General features: G+C 38.3%; 2 protein-coding genes across 3 annotated transcripts in view; one reads left to right on the forward strand and one right to left on the reverse strand.

Annotated features, from left to right (window-relative positions):
- LOC308667209 (trifunctional purine biosynthetic protein adenosine-3-like) overlaps window positions 1-9,884 on the forward strand; it is a gene marked incomplete at its 5' end in the record, with an annotated part of 31,906 nt that extends 22,022 nt beyond the window's left edge. The window contains 4 exons of the mRNA XM_081326355.1: window positions 216-346; window positions 3,278-3,419; window positions 5,657-5,772; window positions 6,750-9,884. Coding sequence (XP_081182481.1) covers window positions 216-346; window positions 3,278-3,419; window positions 5,657-5,772; window positions 6,750-6,956 — 596 coding nt within the window. The 3' untranslated portion in view covers window positions 6,957-9,884. The remainder of the gene's footprint in view (window positions 1-215; window positions 347-3,277; window positions 3,420-5,656; window positions 5,773-6,749) is intronic.
- Window positions 9,885-10,532: 648 nt separating this feature from the next.
- LOC308668204 (trifunctional purine biosynthetic protein adenosine-3-like) overlaps window positions 10,533-20,420 on the reverse strand; it is a 47,118-nt gene continuing 37,230 nt past the window's right edge. For both annotated transcript variants that reach the window (XM_081327932.1, XM_081327933.1), the window contains 6 exons: window positions 19,411-19,614; window positions 19,001-19,129; window positions 16,575-16,705; window positions 14,160-14,301; window positions 12,590-12,705; window positions 10,533-11,664 (listed from right to left, as the gene is read on the reverse strand). In XM_081327932.1, the coding sequence (XP_081184058.1) occupies window positions 11,467-11,664; window positions 12,590-12,705; window positions 14,160-14,301; window positions 16,575-16,705; window positions 19,001-19,129; window positions 19,411-19,614 (920 nt within the window). In that variant the 3' untranslated portion in view covers window positions 10,533-11,466. The remainder of the gene's footprint in view (window positions 11,665-12,589; window positions 12,706-14,159; window positions 14,302-16,574; window positions 16,706-19,000; window positions 19,130-19,410; window positions 19,615-20,420) is intronic.

The raw sequence follows: 20,420 nt of genomic DNA on the forward strand, positions 1-20,420 counted from the left end.
TAATATGATTTTACGTGTTGTTTTAATTTTTGAATATGATCCATTCAAATTTGGTTATGAGTGCCCATATAAATGTGTTAAATAAATGAATGAATAAATAAATAGACACTGCATTATTAATGGGGCATTTCTTTTGCTTGTCTCAAGAAAATGTCATTTTCAGCATTTCAGGATGGTCTTTTGATGCATTTTGCATGTTTTTCTTTTATTTTGAGATACAAGTCTTTCAGCACTCCTGTCATATGCAAAAGAGCCTGCAAGTTGCTCTCAGGTAGTCCTAGTAATTGCCAACAGATCTGGGGTGGAAGAACTAAGGAATGCAACCTTGGCTGGGATCCCAACGAGGGTAAATACTTTCTATTGTTTTCACTCACCTAAGAAAACAACTCAGCTTTCAGGTTGTGATGTGCAAGGAAGCTTTGTAGCTATCTGATTTACATTGTCTCTTGTTAGGATTTTTTTTTTTCCTTTTCTGAATTATTGCTTTCAGTCTGTTTTTGACATTAATTGATGAGTTACTTATTGTAATGTACATTCTAAAAAAATTACATTCACTATTTTGGAGGCTCCACAGATAAAAAGGCGCCACATGACCCAGTTCATTAATGTATATTTAGTTCCAGGTTATGATATAATCTAATATTTATTTGAATACATCTCTAAGCCTACTAGCAAAACACTCACACTGCCTTCACACGCATTTAATAAAGGCTATATCACTACAGTACAAGTGTGCCTTGTGACTGGTGGCCGTCCAAGCCAAGGGGTACTAACTTCTTCTAATATTTAGAGGGAAGTTAGACAACCTGTGAAACATTGGATCATCCTTTCACAGATACTCCCTTCAACAATGACAGAACTTCTCATGGACTGCCTTCACTGGAAAAGTTAGGATAGATTCAGAGGAGCCTAAGGACAATTCATAACAACCAACATGCTGCAGCTGAGTCACCGCGGGACAAGAGTTACACTAATATCAAAGAAACGGTGAACTAGGATCATTAAAGATGCAAAAGGAGGGACAAAATGAAATGCGAATGATAAAAATTTAAAATAATTTTTAAATTATTTAAATAATTAAATTGAATCGTTCCATGGTGAGTAGTCCAGTGGTGAGTTGGCCATAGCGAGTTGTCCTACAGCAAGTTGGCCTGGGCAAGTTGGTCACAGTGAGTTATCCAGTTCAAGATTCAGAGATAGATCAGCCTTGAAAATAGCCTACATTGAGCTGAATTGTACTAGACAAGCATCAGCACATGAAACATTATATATTTTGCATTTGTCATAAAATACTATATGATAATTCTATGTCATATGAGTATTTCCAAATTTGCCAAATTTCAATTCTACAGGAATAATGGGCCCCAGATTTTGGACACATTCTGTAATTTAGTCCATTTGAGGTACCTTGGTTCAAAAATAATTGCCATATGATGTAGTGTTTCACCCAGTTAAAAATTACAAGAATGAGAGTACACGGAGAGTATGTATAATCTATATACTATAAGACAACCACAACTAGAGAATGCAGTCAATGGAACAACAGCTTAATTACCACAAGATCTAAAGCAGGGCTTTTCAACCAGTGGTACAGGTACCACCTGTGGTACATTGGCACCTGGCAGGTGGTACGCGACCATCCTAGAAAAGTGGTAGCAGAGGAGGGGAATGAGCTGAACTGGTGGCAGCACTGCACAAGCCTGAGTGAGAGATGGCTGGAGCTGCAGGGCTGTCAGGGCTCAGAGGAAGCGCCAGGATTAGCGCCAGTCTCCAGCTGGTGCTCGGTGCTTATCCTGGCACTTCTGAGCCCAGAAGAAGCGCCGATCAGCTGGAATGTTGCAGCATCTCCAGGGTCTTGTGATTTACATTCAGATGCTTGGCAACTGATTCATATTTATGACGGTCACAGTGTCTCAGGGTCATGTGAACTGACCAAAACCTGCTGCAACCACCCACCAGATGGGGGGAATAAAAACCAAACAGCCCCCACCCCACCCCCACTGCCAATCCTCAACAGAAATGCTCACAACAATGAAAACCTCGACAGAAGGAAGAGCGCCGCCAGACAGGTGTCTTGCTCGGCTGTGGCTTGGGAGGCACTTTTTTCAGTGCCATTGTAACTTCGAACAGTCACTAAGCAAACTGTTGTAAGTCAAGGACTACCTGTACTTCATCACTTTTTTTCTTCTTTTTTTTTGGTCATCAAGTTTTTGACACCTTGCTAGGTGACTGGTGGTACTTGGATGTTGCCATATCCTAAAAGTGGTACAATGGGTGAAAAGGTTGAAAAGCCCTGATCTAAAGTACAGAAATAAATATGAGGGAAATATTAGTCAAATACATGCCCATTCTGTTGCCAGAGACCCCTCCAGAGTAGCAAATGACATCCCCAGCTGATCAAATGGAGCATAGTATCTTCTGGATGGTTTATACCAAAGTCCCCTCCAGAGTGCAAATATTTCCAACTTGTATTTTCAATTTTACTTTGTTTTGACTGTAAATTTGTCCTTGCATCAATTGCCAAGAAATTCTTCTTAGGGTATGTCTGCCTCCTTGCAAAGTGCTGTTGGTGTTTCTAGAAGAATCATCTACTTAGCTTTGTGTCACTTTTTCCACATTGGGAGAAGTCCAAGTTCAAACAGATAAGTAGGAAAAGAAGCAAACAAGTGAAGTGAAAAATATGGCACCACACTATACTTCTAAGAATGGAAATACATTGTAGCCATGGGGGTGGAGATGACTTTTCCAAGACTGACTTCAGTGATTAGCATCATTAAGCATCTGTAAAGTTCAATAAATTGATTGTAGATACACTGTGTATCTTTTTGACCATGGCACTACATGGTTATATCTTCTCTCTTTAAGTATGACATAGGTAATAACAAAGAGATTTCTTCTTACCCTCTCTTTTTGGTGGGCTAGAGGTGGCACTCCTTAGTTAGTTAGCTGTAGTATCCTTCTTCCAAGTGATGAATTACTTGAAAACGATCTGCACAATTGTCTGTTACTATAACACACATTGTTTTTCAATAAGAATTGCAGTATGGAGACCCAATAAATGGGGAGAAAAACTTATCCAATGCAAAAAGTGGAAATGAAGTGCAATGTATATTTAACTTTGAATCTTGAAACCTCACAGATCGTACTTGGTAGATGTTGTATATCCACCTAAATGGCTTTCAGATATATATTGATGACTGTTAAGAGAATCGTTTTCAGTGTTCACCCAAACACTTAGGAGGTTTTGCCCTCTCTAATTTCCTCTTAACTATTGCAGGTAATTGACCATAAACTGTATGGAAGCACATCAGAATATGAAGGCACAATTGATAGTGTCCTTGAAGAATTCTCTATTGAACTGATTTGTCTATCGGGATTTATAAGAATTTTGTCTAGTAACTTCCTTAGGAAATGGTATGGTAAGCAAGTTAGATGAAATATTATTGTTAACAGTAATGGATCTATTCTTGTTTGTTTATTTATTTTATAAAGTCATTGAATCAGCACATGACTCTGGGTAGAATACCTCATCAGCAAAAGCAGTAGAGTCATGCAAAACAATATAATAAACAAGTACAGAAAAACAAATACAAAGACACGAGGACATAAAGTTTCAGGAAAATTCATTTGGCAGGATCAGTGTGTGGAGAAAGAGCTAGGTCTTCAGTACTTTTCAAAGGCACGCAGGGTTAGGGCCAACAAAATCTGGGGAGATGCTGTTCCAAAGGCAAAGGCCAGCAATGGAGAAGGCATTTCTATTGGATCTTGTCAGATGATATTGCCTAAACAAAAAAATCCAATATACCAACCTTTCAGATGCTACCAGACAAAGAGACATAACTGGAGGTAGATAATTCCACAAGTAACCTGGCCTGAGCCATCGAGAGTTTTGTAAGTGACAACCAGTATCTTGAATTGCACCCAGAAACTCACTGGTAATCAGTGCAGCTCATGAAGCAGAGCTGGTATACGCATACTGAGGTATTCCTACAAACGTCTCTGTGGCTACGTGTTGGCTAGTTGCAGCTTTTAAATGGATATCAAGAGCAGTCCCATTTACAGTGCATTGCAATAATCCAATGGCAAGCAGACTGAGGGATTAAGGGCCATGTTCCCAATTGGCACACAAGATGGAGCTGTGCAAATGCTCTGCAAATGAACCACTGCTGCCATCCATTCCCCAAGCAGGAACCAAGAATCTAGGAGAAGCCCCAAATTGCTCACTGAGTCTGTTTAGGGCAGTGTGACCCCTTCCAGAAACAAAAATGGAAAGCATTCAGAGCCAGGTGGTCCAAAAACCCACAGCCACTTGGTTTTGTGAGGGTTCAAGTCTAAGCCTGTTCTCCATTCACATCTTTAAAGATGCCAGACAGTGGGGCAGAATGTCAGTGCATCACTTGGGTAGCCCAGAGATGAGATGTACAACTGAGCATCATCAGCATAGTGAACATATCTCACCCTATGCTTACAGATGACCTCCCTCATTGGTCTCTTGTAGAAATTAAATAGGAGTGGAGGGAGAATTATGCCCTAGGTACCCTAAAGACTTGGGCTAGATCTCTTACCACCACTCCCTCCCATCAAACTGACAGGAACTAGCCCTGAGGGGAAAAAATCACCATAGTAGCCTTGTATTGCACTCTCAATCTTTTAACCAATCCAGCAGGATAACATGATATTTGCTGGTATTGAAGGATGCCAAGGGATCAAGGAGGACCAGATTGAATGTACTACTTCAGTCCTGGTTATAGTCCCCCTACAGATCATCAAGTGCGATCAGTGCCATCTCTGTATTGTGCCCAGATCTGAAATCTGCCTGCAAGGATCCAGATAATCTACCTCATTCAGAGCATTTTCTAGCAACAGCCTGAACACCTTCTCAACAACTTTCCCTGTAAAAGAAATGTTGGAGATAGGCAAAAATTATTCAGCATGGTTGTGTCTGCTGATGGCTCCTTGAGGAAAGATTGGATCACCACTCCCTTAAACCATGCAGGACCATCCCTTCTCTCAGATACATTCACCACCTTTTGCACCCAAACACATAACATCCCATTTCTGCCTGTATATAAAAATCCACCATATTTCTGCATTTTACAGGGTTACAGGTGTTGTGTTGCAATGAATAGGCCAACTTGCCACTACATTTTATATGACTTTAAAATTAAAATTTAAACATTTAAAAAGTGAATGAAGAGGTGCCTTGGGCATAAATCTGCTTTGGAATTTGAATTTGGCATATTTATTGAGCTGTGGACACATGGTTAGAATGCAGTATTGCAGGCTACCTCTGCCCATAGTCTGGAGTTCAATCCTAACAGGCTCGAGGTTGACTCAGCCTTCCATTCTCCCAAGGTCGGTAAAATGAGGACCCAGATTGTCGGGGGCTATAGGCTGATATTTTTAAGCCACTCAGAGAGTGCTGTAAAACACTATGGAGCAGTATATAAGTCTAACTTGTATTGCTATTTCTACTGCTGTTATTCCTCATTACTACTCAGAAGAGATATTTACTGTTGAAAGTTTGGCATATATGACAACCCTTTCTACTACAATAAGTTTTAGATGTATAATCTAAAACTTTTAAATTAATTATCTGTTTGTGTCTTGTATTGCCATACTATCTGATAATTCCCAATATGATTATTAATTGTAGGAAAGATGTTGGGAACTTACCCATCAGTCTCACCATCAACTAAGAGAATTAACACCTATAATCAAGCACATCCATCTATAGACGAAATTGTTGGCTGTACTGTGCATTTTGTACTTGTAAGTATGTTTTTCTGGATTGGCAATAAACACATTTTCTGTGTTCTATATATTGGTAGGTAATAATTATTATGTTCACAACTAGCATGGCTTGTCTGTTTGATGTTTACTGCAATTTCATTAATAAAATAATATCTACCAAGATTTGGGAAATCCTTTTGTAGAAATTGAGGCTACGGAATATTGTTATTCCTTTACCTTTGTGTAAAGAAATCAACTCAAACATTCCAAATTATTTTATACCTCCTCTGTCCATATTTCATTGAACTTTTATGGTAATTAATTTTATTGCATCTACCTCTGATGCAACTATCTATAATTAAATATTCTTTAGATGTATTGGACTACAACTCCACCTACTCCTGTTAATATAGAAGGTAGTATTTTGCTCTGGCTACTTTAATATATTGGATGAGGAATATTGTCTTGATTTCATGCGTGAGCAAAATTCTTCATACACTGACTATCTACATAAAATATTCTTTTACTGTAGTAGGCTACAGTAAAAGTGGGCTAATGTCTCCTTAAGTAACACCAGCTGCCTGCAATTAGTGCAGGTTCGCATCCCACCAGGCTCAAGGTTGACTCAGCCTTCCATCCTTCCGAGGTAGGTAAAATGAGGACCCAGATTGTTGGGGGCAATTAAGCTGACTTTGTAATAATGCCGCTTGGGGTGTGTGTGAAAGCCCTAATAAGCAGGCATATACATAGAATGAAGGCTACTGCTAAGCTTGTAAGCCGCCCTGAGTCTTCGGAGAACGGCGGGATATAAATGGAATTAAAATAAATAAATAAAATACCCTTGTCCCATTTCTAAACGTTCTGTTAATTAATTGTCTCATATCTTAGTGAACAATTCTATTGTTCATATAATTTAAGTAAACAAGTCACTGCTCTGTTTTTAGCTATTTGTCTTTCACGTTAACCTTGCTAGTAAGTGTCTGGATAAGGGACGTTTTCCCTTCTCTTTCTTTCAGGAGGAGACCAGTCCTGAAGCAATAATTGTACAAGAGCCGGCATATACAAAAACAGAAGATACACAGGAGACCTTATCTGCAAAAATCAAAGAAGCAGAGAACCGGGTCTTTCCCATGGCTCTGCAACTGGTTGCCAGTGGGATGGTGCAGTTAGGAGGAGACAGAAAAACCTACTGGAAAAGAGAAAGACAGGAGCTAAACTGCTGAAAGGAAAGGCGGGATTGTTAATGCTTTTGTGGCAGCCATTTCAGATAGTGATGAATGACAGTGGTTGAGATTCTAAATTCAGTTTTGGTTTCAGTCTGTCACTTCCTTGTATACAGCAACTTTCCCCCCACCTTTGCTTATATAGCAGGGGTCTTCAAACTCGGCCCTTTTATGACTCATGGACTTCAACTCCCAGAATTCCTCAGCCAGGCACGCTGGCTGAGGAATTCTGGGACTTGAAGTCCATGAGTCATAAAAGGGCCGAGTTTGAAGACCCCTGTTATATAGTTACAGCCAGGGCTTTTTTTCTCATAGAACGCCCAGAACGGAGTTCCGGCACCTTTTTTTTGGATGGAAACTTGTAGGGTAGGCATGGTGGGTTGTAGGACATGTGTGAGTTCCGGCACCTTTTTCTTTTACAAAAAAAGCACCGGTTACAGCTTTCCTTCCATAAGCCAGAGCGTTAGAACCAGCAATGGCTCCCTGGGGTGAGAAAAGGTATGGGCATAATGTGAGCTTCAAATAGTTCCTCTTCCCAAAGGCCAGTAGCTGTATTAGACACTGAGCTTGGGGTTCCCCCCCCCCTATCCATTTACACTGCAATACCTAAATCGTTAATTGCCAGGGACTTTCTTACCACTGAGCATCAGCACAAAGGTCAGCCCAGGAGATGAAGCAGTTATAGATGGCCCTGGCATTTGCTGCCACTATTTCCTCAACCAAGAATATAGGAGCAAGACTGAAAGAAAGAAATGCCTTCCCCTCTCCATTAATTGAAATGGCGCAAGGATAAGCTTAATTTTTGCAATCTGTAGTTAGTCTGCAGCAATTGAGCCCCGGATTGCAAGCTCCTAAATCAAAACATTCACCAACGTCAGTCGTGTTGGTCAACGTTTTGATTTAGGATCTTGTAATCTGGGGCTCAATTGCTATAGATTAACCACGGATTACAAAGATTAAGCTATCCTTGTGCCATTTCAATTAAAAGAGAGGAGAAGGCATTTCTTTCTTTCAGTCTTGCTCCTATATTCTTGGTTGAGGAAATAGTGGCAGGAAATGCCCCGGCTATCTCTACTGAAGCAGGGTTTACTGCTTATTAAGAATCAAATAGCAAAGAGAAACGAGTAGGTTTTAGACCAGTGTTTTTCAAACTTGGCAACTTTTACACGTTTGGACTTTGACTTCCACAATTCTATCATTCCTTCCTAAACCCAGGAAGATTTCATCCTGGAATGGTCTTAGGTTTCTGCTTTCTTTCCCCAATATCGTGTTGCTGATCCTGGAAAGAATTCCAAAAAAACCCCACAAAAGTTTATCCTTCTCATTTAACTTTAAGGCAAGGGAGGAGTTCTATCTGTTCAGAAATTTAGTTACCACCTGTCTGTCTTGCTTTTCAGTAGGAGGTAAACGGTAAGAGGTAAAAAGGGTTAGGTTACAAGTCAATTGCATGTATATTCTGGTCTAAGGCTGGCAGTGGTGTGTATGTATCCTCTGGAATTTGTCTTCCCAGGGTGTCTATCACAGTAATGATCTGAAATGCTTCAAACCCATTGCCTATATACTATGCTGCCTACTATTGGATAAATGAAGAGACATTTAGGTTTTGGCCTGTAATTATCTTTAGGTAGCAAATAAGCTCTTCTGTCATCCTGGCCTTATATGAATGGTGACTGTAGTCTTGCTATTTTCAAAGAGGCATATGCCACACCACAAATCCTAACATTTAGAAAAGTTTCACAATCTTTCTAGTAGTTACATGAGTTGGATGCAAACTGGTTTGACTGCTACAGAGCTTACTGAACAGCGCTTTTTTTAGGCCTACATCTCATTGCAAAATGGAGTTCAGATGCTTAGTCAAATTATGATTAGCATGCAAAAATTTCACGATGACAGCTGACACCAGCCAGAGGATAGAAAAGCTCAAAGAAGTGCAAGAGTGGCAGACATAGAGAGATCACAGAATCACCAAAAGTTGGACACGACTGAATGGATATCCCAAAGGAGCTTTTTTCAAAAGGCACTGCATTTTGTTTTTCCTTAAAGACATTGTTGAAAAAAGAAAGTCTTGTTGCTTTTTGAAAAAGCATCTTTGGGATATAATCATGACCTAGATGACTGAGTCTCTGCATAGACAATGGATAATATCATCATCATCATCATCATCATCATCATCATCAAAGTTTTAATGGAAATATCTTAACAGTTGTGTACTAAGTATATAAATATGAATTAAACCTGTCTTTGTGATAAAAAATGGTAACCAACGTAAGTAAAGTTGATATTACAAATAAATTTGAGACTTGCAGCTCATATTAGATTATTGGATGTAGTGAACAAGATTTAATTGTTCTGGAGGTTTAAGATTTTATCTTTATAAGTTTATATTTTATCAGTAAGTTTTGCTCTACAATATCCATGCTTCGTGGATACAAGGAAAAAGATGCAAATGACTGTTGCTTAATATCTTTGCTTATTAAAGGAAATCTCTGGAAAGTATATTTACCAGACGTCTTGACACCTTGAAGATCAACCTACCCCTGTTCTTGAAGTCTCATAGTGTCAAGGTTTTATTTCTCCTGTTATACTCAAGTAAACATATATCCACTTAATAGCTCAGTGTTCCATAGATAGAACTTCAGAACTCTAGGCTTAAAAAACATTTTACTAATTAATTTGTCATATTGTTTCTATTACTTGCATCATGTTCCTGTATGTATTCACTGCATTGCAGTAAATTGTTCTAAGCACTTTTACTGATGTTTTAGAAACATTCTAGGTTTTAGCCATTTTACTATTTTTTCCAATTAATATTTATATATTTTTTTTCTAATACCATAGATTCCTATGCTCCGTGCTTTTTCTTTTAATCTGTCTACTGTTTGATTTGCTGGTCAGTGACTGTAATAAAGATCACCTATATAATATTGGCATGCCATGTGGATCTCAATTACTTCTCTGTAAAGCACTCAGCCTTGGGAAGCGGTAAGGCAGTGTTTCCAAATCTTGGAATTTCCAGTTGTGTGGACTTTAAATACTTGGAATTCTCACTCTGCACTGGTCATGGAGTATTCTGAGAGTGAATGTCCGTGCATCTGGAATTCACTGATGTCAGAAAACACTGCTCTAAGACAATACCTATTAAAAGGGGAAAAAAAGTACTATTACCCCATCAAATGATTATCTAGGCATAAGAGACCTGGTGGATGAAGCCATCTTGCCCATCAAGAAGATGGCTTCAAAGTTTAGTAAGAGTAGCAAAAGGTATATAATTGAAACCGCTTTCCACTATTAATGGAGACATTTTGGATTACTGTGGAGTGACACAAGAGACAACAGAGCACTGTTTGTGTTAAATGCCTGAAACAGGAACACTCTGATTTATTTCAGGCCCCAGAAATGTTTTTCATCAACAGGCTTCTCTGAACATCATCTTTTGATTTCTCTAGAAATCACAGTTGTTACAAGTTATTTTCATCTACTCTACCAATATGACTTTTATTCCCCTATGCCTCTGGTATTAAAAAGAGATCCATTAATATAAAAATGAATTTTGAAACATTTTATTAGATTGGGAGTTGAGATCACAAAATCTTTTGATATAAAAACAAAGTTAAAAGGAATGTCACAGTTATTCTGAGTTATTCTGGCTTCTGATCATTTAAGTTAGTAACAAAAATATAGTTCAGTGGAACTACATTGTTTATATTCACTTTAAAAGACAGTAATAATATGACTTTTGAAAAAATAGATAATATTTAGGGCCATAATTCCATGTTTACTTTCTAACAGGAATTAAATGAATTTGTTTTCATAATATTAACGGTTAAGATAAAAATATCCTGGAAAAAGACTGTTGCTTGATTCCATGATGGAGAAAAATATACCATTTAGATGTTTCGTGCAACATATTTAGAAAAGGGGGTGGAAAATTTGTCCCATATAGGAGGTCAGTTACACACAGATCTGGTATTGAATGATACCGCTTTGTTCAATAATACTGGTATTGCTGTGTTCAGAGTATTTAGTACAGAATTACAAAACACACTTTTGATATCACTACTATGGGGGGGGAAAATGAAGGAACATAATTCCAAATTAACTTAATAGGTGAAACTATCATTAGTATTTTAAAATGCTTAATTCATAATTGTGATTATGACCTGTTCTTTTTGTGGTGCCTTTCTTAGGTCTGAGTTAAAAACATAGAGTCTGAATTCAGAATTCTGATAGATTACAGACAGGTAAAATGACAAGCATTTTGCGGCAAGCAGTTCTTCACATAGTTTTCAGATAACATACTGTGGATATACTAATTACACAAATGCCTTGTCACTTAGACCTATCTCCATTTAGTTCTATTTGGAGTATAATTCAGCAAGTTCATTCCTTTTATTTTTGGGATATATTGGCTTGAGTTGCTTGGTTAAGATTTTAAATCTTGCTGTCCTATGCCAAACTCAGAAGGCAAAATATGCACCAGAATTGTTGCTCTTTTTATGCCCTATATTTTTTAGTTATGGTCTTCCAAATTCCAGCACAACTTCCCATCTCTTCCTAATTGAACTGCTCCACTTGCCACTAGCTGCATAGCAACAGGGAAGGCTTTGTGTTCTGCCTCCTTCACTCTTTCTGACAAAGTCTTCTCTGTGTCTCCAATCTTCACGGGAACAGCTTCTTGAAATATTATTGCTCCAGCATCAACTTCTTCCTGGAAAGAAAAGAATAAAAAACTTTAGCAAGATGCAGCAATTTAACAGTCATCTGCAATAACAAAGGATACAGTGAAAATGGCTAACTTAATTCTTAAATGATCAAACAACTATGGCCTGTTTTACTAGGCTAGGGGGAGAATCTATTATTCTTGAAATATACTTATCAGTATTCCACTAGGGCACGGGTCGGCAACCCGTGGCTCTGGAGCCGCATGCGGCTTTGAGCTGTCTCCTGCGGCTCCCAGCCGCCTGGTGCGCGCGCACCTCTTCGAACGGGCAGTGGTGCACGCGCACCTCTCCAAATGGAGAGTGGCACCACCCGTTTGGAGAGGTGCGCGCGCACCTCTCCGAATGGGCGGAGGTGCGCGCGCACCTCCCCAAACCTTTGGAGAGGTGCGCGTGCACCTCCGCGCGAACGGGCAGCGGCGCCGCTCGTTGGGAAAGCTGCTGCGGCACGCTTGCAGGCTGCCAAAGGCGGTAGCTTTGCAAACGGGCCGTCGCCGTCGCACAACCGGGAACCGGTTCCATCACACATACAAAAAATGGCAACCGTGTGCGTCCGCGCATGCGCAAGAAAAACCCGTTTTGTGCATGCGCAAAACGTTTTTTGCGCATGCGCGTGCATGGACGCACGCACGCGGCTCCCACTTTTTTTTATGTGTGATGGAACCGGTTCCCAGTGGCTCTTTTCCTTTTTCAGGTTGCCGACCCCTGCACTGGGGGACAAACCACGTGTATGTATTTTTTTATCTATATTTTTTATGTCTTGTTTAGTTTTGTCAAAACTACAAGATTATAGCTCAGATCCCTGATTATCTTATGTTGAGTTCACTATACTTTGCTCTCAAAAGTTATGAGTAAGCTGCTAGCCAAAGGCTTTAAACTAAACTGATCAACCAAGTAATAAAAATAAGCACATACAGCCACAAAGTGCACGGTGCAGCCAGTGACACGGACTCCGGCCTCCAGTACAAGTTTATGGGCATTAGCTCCTTTAAATGAAGGCAGCAAAGAAGGGTGAATATTCAAAATTTTTCCTACGAAAAAAAAATAACACACTGCTATTACGTTCATTTTTCTAATTTTATAAAATTAAAATATAAATTAATAGGTGTGCATAAAATAAGATAAAAACACTCCCCCCATTTAATTAAAAATACAGTGGAAACTGTGTAATGTCTGTCCAATGCAGTCAGCTAAATTATAGTTTGGAAGTGGTCAAAACCAAAGGGCAAAGTGTATTGATAAATCTTGGTTGGTGTCGGGGAGAAATTGCCAAATAATGATTTAGAACTCTGCTTTAAAGGGAAAAATAAAGCATGAATCAAGATCTGAAGTCTAAATTATGACTATATAATGCAATATGTCAAATTTGAAACAGCAATCTATAAGCATCAATGTATGCTTTTAATGTCTATTCTTTCATCAGCACTTATTAATTGCATTTGCAAAACAGTACATATTTAGATTGGAATCAACCAAGCTCCGATCCATTGTAATCATACCTCAACAAATTGTCATCTAATGTAGTTCTGTCTGTTTTGATTGGCAATGTTTCTCCAAGACCTCAGGAAAAACTGCAATCAACCTATTATTGTGATCCTTAGACTAACAACCTAGGAATTGAAATTTGAACTTTTTGCAGTACTTGTAAACGTCAGTCTGTTGATAAACTTTTAAAGATTTATAATTTGTATAGTAGATGAAGCAAGCAGATATGACCCCTAAGTTCTAATTTTAAAAAGATTAAGCCAGTAGAACAAATTCCCATTTAAAGAAAAACTCAATACTTTCATGTGTCCTTGTTCTGCTTCATTGTCTCTTTTAAAAGAAATACCAATGTGTATTCCATGAGGTTCTCATAACTGTTCATAAAGGCTCCACTCTAACTATAACTCCCCGGGTTGTCTTCTCACCCCAATTTCTTTCAAAAGACTTCTATTACAAAGGATCAATTCAGATATCTAAAATGACCATTTGTCTCCTGCAGCCTGCTACGTAAGGAGGAAAAAAAGAAGAAGAGGTGGTGGTCCTTTTCACATTGGGCTTTCTAATATTTCTCACTCTAAAATATGTTTATCTGTGATCGTACGGTAGTGATAGTAGAAGTCAATTGTCTCTCATTCTAAGAGAGACGCAAAAAATATTTTTTTTTAAAAAAATCACCATTATATTGATTTAAATTGAAGAGATAATAAATAGGAAGATTTTTGCCCTCATCTTAATTATCATATCAGCTCAGAATAGATGGTTATCAATATGGAGATTCTTGCAATGTACCTTGTTTAGTAACAACACGGAGAATAATGACATTGTCCCTTACATCGGTGGAGTTTTTAACTTACAAAATGCATCTGTTCAAAATAAAAGGATTCACTTCAAATCTGTTAGTCTCTGAAGAGTTTTAAAATGATTAAATTAAGAAGTTACTGCTTCTAGGAAAGTGATTCTACAACAAACTATTGGCTATGTAAAACACAGAAGTGCTCACCGTCCCACTTGCTAACAAAAGGGCCAGATAAGATGCGCATAAATCCTGCAAGACAAATCAATTCTACTGAAAACTCCCTCAGGACTTGATCAACGGCACTGTCAAATTCTACACGATTGCTGTAATCCTTGTGGCTAATTACCTAAAATACAAAACCAGTAGAAAAAACAGATGTAATGCAGTCTAATTTACCCTAAGTGCCATCTTCCAGATAAGTTGGACCTCAATTTCCATCGTCCCCTGCCATGATAATTGTTAAGACTGTGGAACAAGATTAGACAAGTCTGATTTTATCATTCTTCCATTAAATACACAAAACACTGAAACGTAAAGCTTTATCTTATCAGTTGGAAATCATTTAGGGAGACATATGATATATCAAGAACAATATACTATTGTCAACATGGTCAATTTTGGCCCTGGGCACTAAGGCAATGAAAGAGGAACCTTTAAACAGATTCAGAGTAGGATATCCTGCAATAGTATGTCAAAGTGTTTCACACATTCTTCTTAGTTACTTTTGTGATAACCAAGTACTATAACATTAATTCTATGTTGTAATCTGGAGTTTACAGCTAGCAATTCATGGCAGATAAAAGAAAACCTATCATTTGGTAACTGCCCTTGTCCAAATCTAGGGGAAAATCTGTACTGGGGAAAATCTGGTGCAATGGCTTCATTCTAGCCTAATTTTAGGCCTCTTTTCCACACAGCAACAAAAAAAAACCCATTTTGTACACATTCTAATGCACCTAAATAATTTCAATTGTAATGAACCAAGAGTGGGGAATCTGGGCTGCTGAATGCTTCTATCAGCTCTGGTCAGCAAGCTTAGTATGAGAAATTCAGGATGCTGTAGTTGTAGCAGTATCTCACAACATGCTGTAAATATTTCCCACAGGAATGTTAAATCCCATAGAATCTTATAAGGCAGAGAGCCACATCTACCTTTTTCTTGAACTGTTTTCAGTATGCTTAATATAGAATGCTTAAATGTAGATGTTTCACCCTTTATTAGACCAGTTTAGTTAAGGATCACAACGTTGACTGTTCCTTCTCATAAGCACAGAAATCTTAAGGAACTCTGATGGGATGAGGATCATAGGAGTTTTTGAGAATTATGCAGAAGGCTGCAGTCTCACAGTGGTAGGGGATATAAAGTGGGTATATCTTTCTAATTAAATATGAACTTAAATACAGATAATGCATACATACTGTCCCACAAACATGTACAGTATAGCTGAACACACACAAACTCTCTTGCACATTTATCTACTTGCACATGCACATTGAAAATGCTTAAAGATGCAACGTATTTTCATATATGGTGGACCTGTAAAAAGGTTAAAGCTTTTTGGATTAAAATTTGGTGGAATATGCAGAAGATATTTAAGAGAAGGATAAAGTTTTCTCCGCAATTGTTCTTACTGGGTATTATTACTGATACTACTGTTGTGGACATTAAATTGATGTTGAATTTAATTACGGCAGCAAGACTTTTAGTAGGGCAATATTGGAAGAAGGAAGAACTGCCGACTATAGAAGAATGGACTTTAAAAGTTTCCAACCTGGCGGAAATGGCAAAGATTTCGGCGTATTTGAAGGACCATTCGCAACAGAGATATATTGTGGAGTGGAAAAAATGGATTGATTATATCCAGAACAAATATGGGACTAAAAAGTTTCATTTAGCATTTGAATAAGTATTGATGTGATATTTATATTGCTTGTAGTCATTTTACAAGAGCTAAAGTGCGGTAGACTTAATAGCTTATTGTTGTTAGCATATGGTAGTTTATGATTGTTTTTACTTTTATACCTTGTATTTAGCTCTGGGAAGTCAGGGAGGGGGGAAGGGGAGGGGGGGAGGGTTGGGTTGGGAAGGGGGTGGGTGGGTGGGGAGGGGTTGTTTTGTTAAAGATAAAATGTATTGAAAAACTTTTCAATTAAAAAAAAAGAAAATGCTTAAATGCAACTAGCACACAGCGATGTACCCCAAAACCAGGAAGCAAAGTGAGAAGATGGGGAGCAAGCAGGAAATAAAGGAAAAGGACATGGAACAACAGTAGAAAGTTGAGAAAAATGGCTTAGAACCATGTCTTGTAATTGTGTTTTCCATTTGCTCAGTGTTTTCATTCTTATGTGCAAAAAATCCAGAACAGCTATGATACTCAGGTTTCTAGTGACGCTTTGCCAGATGATCACAAATGGTTCCATGTCAAGCGCAATCTTCCTACTTTATGGGCTACTGTGATGTCTTAACTGTGCTCAATCTGCCATCTGTGACAAATCTAGTAAAGGGCACGTTTTCTCTTTCTTAGGTATTTTTTATAAGGGCTAGCCCACTGTTGTTTACTTATTTATTTCAGGCAGCAACAACTGAATACAATAAACTGCTAATGCGAAAGAACCTACTTTTGTGGGAATCCCAACTCTTGCAGCTTTTTTAAGTCCTTCTGCATCAGCCTTATTAGAAATGACAACTACTATTTCCGCAGAGCTGTTTGGCTTCTTTGCACTGGCAATCAGAGCTTCCATATTGGTACCTGACAAATAGGCAAATAAAACAAACTTAAGCCAGAACCTTAATTTACCTAAACATAAATTACATTGAATTCAATGAGTTTTCCTCATTAGACCATCTTTCTGCACATGATTAGACTAGACTAGACTAATCTTTATTGTCCTTGTGTAACTCACAACGAAATTAAGTGCTGTCCACAGTAGGCAATAATCCTCTGGGTGATAGTAATCACACTCTGGAGCGCTTTCCTATCGGCTACTGTGCAGCAAGCAAACCATACACAAATGCAATAGGCTACAATGCTCTATGGAGCAATGGTAGAAGGTCACCAGCAGTTTTTCATTCAGTTGTTGTTTCCTGAGAAGTCTCAAGAAATATAATCTCTGCTGGGCCTTCTTAACCAATGCTATAACATTTTTATTTTTATTTTAATCCCATTTATATCCCGCCCTTCTCCGAAGACTCAGGGCGGCTTACAATCTAAGCACAAATCAAATGTGCTTAGCAATAGCCTTCATTCTATGTATATGCCTGCTTATTAGGACTTTTGCCCCCCCCCCGCAAGCGGCATTATTACAAAGTCAGCTTATTGCCCCCAACAATCTGGGTCCTCATTTTACCTACCTCGGAAGGATGGAAGGCTGAGTCAACCTTGAGCCTGGTGGGACTCGAACCTGCACTAATTGCAGGCAGCTGGTGTTACTTAAGGAGGCATTAGCCCACTGCTCCACCAAGGCTCTCCAGGTCAAGTCCTCCTTTACGGTAAAACCCAGAAACCTAAAGCTTGCCACCTGCTCCACCCAGTCTTCGCTGATGATCGGGGGCTGAATGTCTGATCTATTCCTCTTGTAATCTACTATACGCTCGTTGGTCTTAGCTGTGTTGAGAACCAAATTATTGTCTCTGCACCGCAAGAGCAACCCTTTCCCCTCATCCCGGTACGCAGACTCATCCCCTTTGGAGATAAGCCCCACCACTGTTGTATCATCTGCAAATGTAACAATAATATTGCTGGGATGAGCGGGAGTGTAGTCATAAGTGTAGAGGGTGTAAAGTAGGGGGTTCAACATACAGCCCTGTGGGGAGCCCGTATTAAGAATTTATTTTATTTATTTATTTTATTTTAATTCCATTTATATCCCGCCCTTCTCCGAAGACTCAGGGCGGCTTACAAGCTTAGCAGTAGCCTTCATTCTATGTATATGCCTGCTTATTAGGGCTTTCACACACACCCCCAAGCGGCATTATTACAAAGTCAGCTTAATTGCCCCCAACAATCTGGGTCCTCATTTTACCTACCTCGGAAGGATGGAAGGCTGAGTCAACCTTGAGCCTGGCGGGATGCGAACCTGCACTAATTGCAGGCAGCTGGTTTTACTTAAGAGATATAGTTGCTTAATCTAACCCTCTGAAAGCATTTGCACCATTGCACTATTAGCAATATAATTAACAATACAATTAATTATTCTAACCAACTGGCAATTTGAGTCGTCCCAAAAGTTAAAGCTTCCTTTGTAAAGAATAACCCAATCCATCCAAAATCAACAGTAATGTTAAAATATGAACATTAGTCACAACTAAAAATGCATTCTCATTTTAATATATTTTACTTTAATGATAGTGTATTTAATAGATATTCTAATTTTAATTATAATTAATTTTTTTTAAAAAAAGTAATTTAATAAAATATAAATTTTATTTTAATAAGATGAAATTTAAAATAAAATCTTATCATTTACACTTGAAAATGCCAAAACTTTTTACTATACTGTTCATATATTTTTCAGTGTCAGCACTACATAAAACAGTATAGGGCATTAGAGGAAACACCTTATAAATGTATGTCTTCTAAAATTTGAATTGGATTATATAATTCATGTGTCAAGGTATATAGATCTTTAAAAATGCAATTAACCAATCAACCAACCAATCAAATGGAATTCCACTCCTAAATTAAAAATAGGTATACTGTACTCCATTCTCTTAGGATAGGAACTCTTTTCAAACATATTTACTTTGCAGGTCTTTAATAACCTCCCTCAAAAAATTGCATATAGAAATTATAGTTTAATGAGTAAACTGTAATTATGTATTGTATTAATGGAGAGAGACAGATGATTAAACAGAGAAACACAGACTCAAAAACTTGATCTATTTTCATAAGAATTATGTTGATCAAATCAATACAGAAACAGAAGATACTTTTCCTGTCCATATTGACCAAACTATTTTAAGCTTGTCTATCAGAAAACTACAGTCAATGAAAGATGCTCAAAGTTTCTTTGCGTTTCTTGCAATGGGAAACACAAGAACTTACCTGTTCCAGAGATGAGGATGCCAACTCTTGTTTTGCGTGGCTCCATTTTTATTTGTTTGCTGTGCAAGGACTGTAATCTATTGGCCTGTAAGGCTTGGAGCAAGTTTTTGACTTCAACGTGAGCAGAACCTTTATATTAGAAATTAAACATCAACTGCAAATAATTCAGATTACAGCACAAGAGTTCAGTAAAACAACTAATTTTCTATTAAATTATAAGGAAAATTCAACATATGTGAAAAGGGGTAGTTTTATTTTAAACATCTGGAAAGGGTCCTAAAAGTCCTAAAATAGGTTCAAATAATGGTGACATTTAAGATATAGCTATACATTGTATTTAACAGTTATAGAAATCAAGACTGCTATACTGACACATGTAATCCCCAGAAAATTGAGTTGAACATAATAACCTGCTTGATGTTGCACAACTTTCCCAATCAACCATGCTTCTTCACGTCTCCGAATGTCACTTAGGATTTTCCCAGCCAGCTCTTTCTGTACAATGAGGACTGCACCGATGCCACAATTAAAGGTTCGTGCCATTTCTTCCTCTGATAGATTTCCTTCCCTCTGAAGCCAGGAAAAGATGCTGGGTATCTTCCAATGCAAGGCATCTGAAAATAGCCAGAATATTTATCTTAATAAACATTTATATTCAAATAAGAAATGTTATGGTTCAAACATGATAGCACTCAAAGGTTTCAGGAGTTTGAAGTTTGGAATACAATTTATAAAATCTAAGAACTACAAACATCTGCTCTGAGGGTTACTTATAGCAATTGAGAAAATTCATTAGTATCATGGGAAGACTAACTCAGACAATAATGTTTCCTCTTTTCTACAAAGGTGCTTTTCTAGATGATCATGTAAAGTGTTAGTACCCCTTTATAATGCCTTGGTAAGACCACACTTGGAATACTGCATCCAGTTTGGTCACCACAATATAAAAAAGATGTTGAAACTCTAGAGAGTGCAGAAAAAAGCAACAAAGATGATTAGTAGACTGGAGGCTGAAACATATGACGAATGGTTGCAGGAACAGTGTTTGTCTACTGTAATGAAAAGGAGGAGGGACATGATAGCAACGTTCCAACATCTAAGGGGCTGCCAAAAAGAAGGGGGGGGGGGTTAGCATATTCTCCAAAGCCCCTGAAGGCAGGACAAGAAGCAACGATGGAAACTAATCAAGAAGAGAACCAACCTAGAACTCAGGAGAAATTTCCTGACAGTTAGAACAATGAATCAGTGGAACAGCTTGTCTTCAGAAGTTGTGGGTGCGCCATCACTGGAGGCTTTTAAGAAGAGACTGGACAATCAATCTGGAATGGTATAGGACAGGGCTTTTCAACCAGTGGTACGGGTACCACCTGTGGTACATTGGCACCTGGCAGGTGGTACGCGACCATCCTAAAAAAGTGGT

This window comes from Vipera berus (assembly GCF_964194415.1).
Source record: "Vipera berus genome assembly, chromosome: 4".
NCBI lineage: Eukaryota > Metazoa > Chordata > Lepidosauria > Squamata > Viperidae > Vipera > Vipera berus.